This window comes from Chelmon rostratus, chromosome 2 (assembly GCF_017976325.1).
Source record: "Chelmon rostratus isolate fCheRos1 chromosome 2, fCheRos1.pri, whole genome shotgun sequence".
NCBI lineage: Eukaryota > Metazoa > Chordata > Actinopteri > Chaetodontiformes > Chaetodontidae > Chelmon > Chelmon rostratus.
In genome coordinates this window covers 15,393,248-15,395,853 of record NC_055659.1, presented here as the reverse complement: position 1 = coordinate 15,395,853, position 2,606 = coordinate 15,393,248, and the positions used below count along the sequence as shown (strand labels likewise).

The 2,606-nt window shown below is 38.4% G+C and overlaps 1 protein-coding gene across 1 annotated transcript; it reads left to right on the top strand.

Annotated features, from left to right (window-relative positions):
- The first annotated feature begins 354 nt into the window (after positions 1-354).
- Positions 355-2,373, top strand: ppil1 (peptidylprolyl isomerase (cyclophilin)-like 1). Its single transcript, XM_041957400.1, has 4 exons — positions 355-514; positions 871-1,025; positions 1,560-1,628; positions 2,102-2,373. The coding sequence occupies exons 1-4, from the start codon at positions 459-461 to the stop codon at positions 2,320-2,322; spliced, it is 501 nt and encodes a 166-aa protein (XP_041813334.1). The 5' UTR covers positions 355-458; the 3' UTR covers positions 2,323-2,373.
- Positions 2,374-2,606: the final 233 nt, after the last annotated feature.

Below are 2,606 nucleotides of genomic sequence, written 5' to 3'. Positions count from 1 at the left end.
TGTTATTAATATGAACATGCAAACTAGTAAATTAATATAATAAATGAATGTAGTGAAGTAAAAAGTACAATATTTCCCTCTGAATTGTAGTGGAGTAGAAGTAGCAGAAAATGGAAATACTCGAGTAAAGAACAAGTACCTCAAAATAGTACTTAAGTACAGTACTTCTTGAAATGTAAATGTACGTGGTTACTTTTCACCACTTTATATAATACACAACCTGTTTGACTTCAATGGGCAAAAAGCTACTCTGCTCCCACTAAAACATGTCATGCTGGTCAGTAGAGGGCGGTCGATTGTTGCTGACTTCCTACTACATGCAGAGGAGATGAGCGGCAACCAATGAAGAAGAAATTCCCCTGGAATGAATTGAATGAACGTGTTCGGCTAATAAACTACTGATTTGTATTCAAACTGGTTTGTTCAAAGGCTACTGAAGGGAACTGTTTGGAGTGAAAATGTCAGGAATACCCCCAGACACATGGCAGCCGCCAACAGTGGCTCTGGACACGACGTAAGTTTAATAAAACCGCTGAATTCAACCCAGTTAGCTAGCTCTCAGTAACGGAAAGTCATTTAACTTAGCTAGCGTTAGCTGTTTGGCGATGTTAGCTTATCGTTGAGCTTGCTAGGTTAACTTTGGCTATACCGAAATTTCTCCTTTGGGTAATCTTTAGCACCCCGTCGGTGTACTGCAAATTCTAACACGTTGGTTCCTTGTGAGCATGCCCCTTTTATTCGGATCTTTTTATACAGCCACATGAAGTCACAAACCACGTCACCATGGCTATTTTAGCTAAAAACCTAAACGTAAAAGAAAGCATGAGCTACTCAAACACACTAGGTATTAATTCTTACCATGCACTGCAGGATGGGGACGGTTGTGGTGGAGCTTTACTGGAAACATGCACCAAAGACCTGCAAGAACTTCGCAGAGCTGTCCAGAAGAGGCTACTACAACAACACAAAGTTTCACCGCATTATCAAAGAATTCATGGTGCAAGGAGGAGACCCTACAGGAACAGGTGGGTTCATCACACAACTGTTCGCTGATAGGCACACTCAAATCTAGGAAATCTTATGCCACAACACACACTGATATTGTAGAAAATTGTGTGCTTCCAACTTTACAGCAACAGTTTGGAGAAGGTCTTTTACTTTTCAAATGACCTCAACCCATCCAACCACCCATCCCTCGTTTACTCTCAACTCTTGGCAACCTTTTGACATTGTCCCTGTAAAAACATTTAATTCTTATCCTCCACAATAGAATGTATTTCACACCAAGTCTTACACCACATGTAGTAGCTCATGCTCATACATTTGTTTGGCAACTTGTCACTTATAATAATTTGAGCTCTTGGCATAACTGAGTATGAAATACATACAGAGCAATATCGAACCTCACAGGAAGTCTGATGGTCACATGGTGAAGATACTTGAGTGGTGAAACACCTGCCTCCTTAAAAACATGACATATACATAATTGTACATTGTCTCATTGAGTTTCTTTCCTTAAGAGTAAATATGTAGTTGACTGATCTTTGGTCTCCTTACAGGTCGTGGTGGTGCGTCCATATTTGGCAAACAGTTTGAAGATGAGCTGAACCCAGAACTGAAATTCACAGGTAATCACAGAGCAAAAATCCCAGTTGAATACAAGGTGGCAGATATGAAGGAGCCAAATGTAGGTTGATAAATAAAAGAAAGACACACTACATAAGATTTGTAATTACACTTACACTGTAATGAACTTATAAGTATGTGTGTCAGTGCTGAGTCTTCACTATTATTTTTACAAACACGAAAGTAGGATTTATTGCAGGGTTGTTGTATTAAACTGCATTAGTTTCAGTTAGGTGTACCTAATAAACTGGCAACTGAGTGGATATTCAAAGACACTGAAGTAATACATATTAAGTTAATGTTTTCTAATTGTTTTGCAAAAGTGAGTATGTTGTGGTTTTGCTTCAGTTATTTCTTGATTTGAAATCGGATTTAAATGGATCAACGTCTAATGTATTTGTATGATACTTCAGAGACTTCTAACCACAGAAATTTGAAAATTGTAATTCTCTGACTTCGTTTGAACCTCTGTCAGGTGCAGGCATACTGGCGATGGCCAATGCAGGACCGGACACAAATGGAAGCCAGTTCTTCCTCACTCTAGGACCCACTCAGTGGTTAGATGGAAAGCACAGCATTTTTGGAAGAGTATACCAGGGGATGGGGGTGCTGAACCGGATTGGGATGGTAGAGACAAATGGTCAAGATCGGCCAGTCGATGATATCAAAATCATCAGAACTAATGTAGCCAGTTAAACAAATACAGGTTTTTTTTGTACACTGATTTTTTTTTAAATAAATGTTTATTAAGTACTTCAATGTGTATGATTCATGTTTCTTAATTGTATAACATGACAGCATGTGGAAATGATCAGTCCATTAAAGTATTATTGCAGTAGTACCAACTGAAAGGCAGGAGAAGCTGACAAAAACTTGAACCCAGCTACGTATCTCCAACGATTTTGCTGATTAATTGATTAGTTGATTGACATAAAATTAATCGGCAGCTGTTTTGATAATCGATTATAAATAATTTTTCA

Bases quoted from the DNA above. Each gene is read 5' to 3' on its own strand.
- ppil1 (XM_041957400.1), top strand. From the start codon at position 459: ATGTCAGGAATACCCCCAGACACATGGCAGCCGCCAACAGTGGCTCTG. The intron at 515-870 runs GTAAGTTTAATA...CATGCACTGCAG, and splicing joins ACAGTGGCTCTGGACACGAC to GATGGGGACGGTTGTGGTGG. The intron at 1,629-2,101 runs GTAATCACAGAG...AACCTCTGTCAG, and splicing joins CCCAGAACTGAAATTCACAG to GTGCAGGCATACTGGCGATG.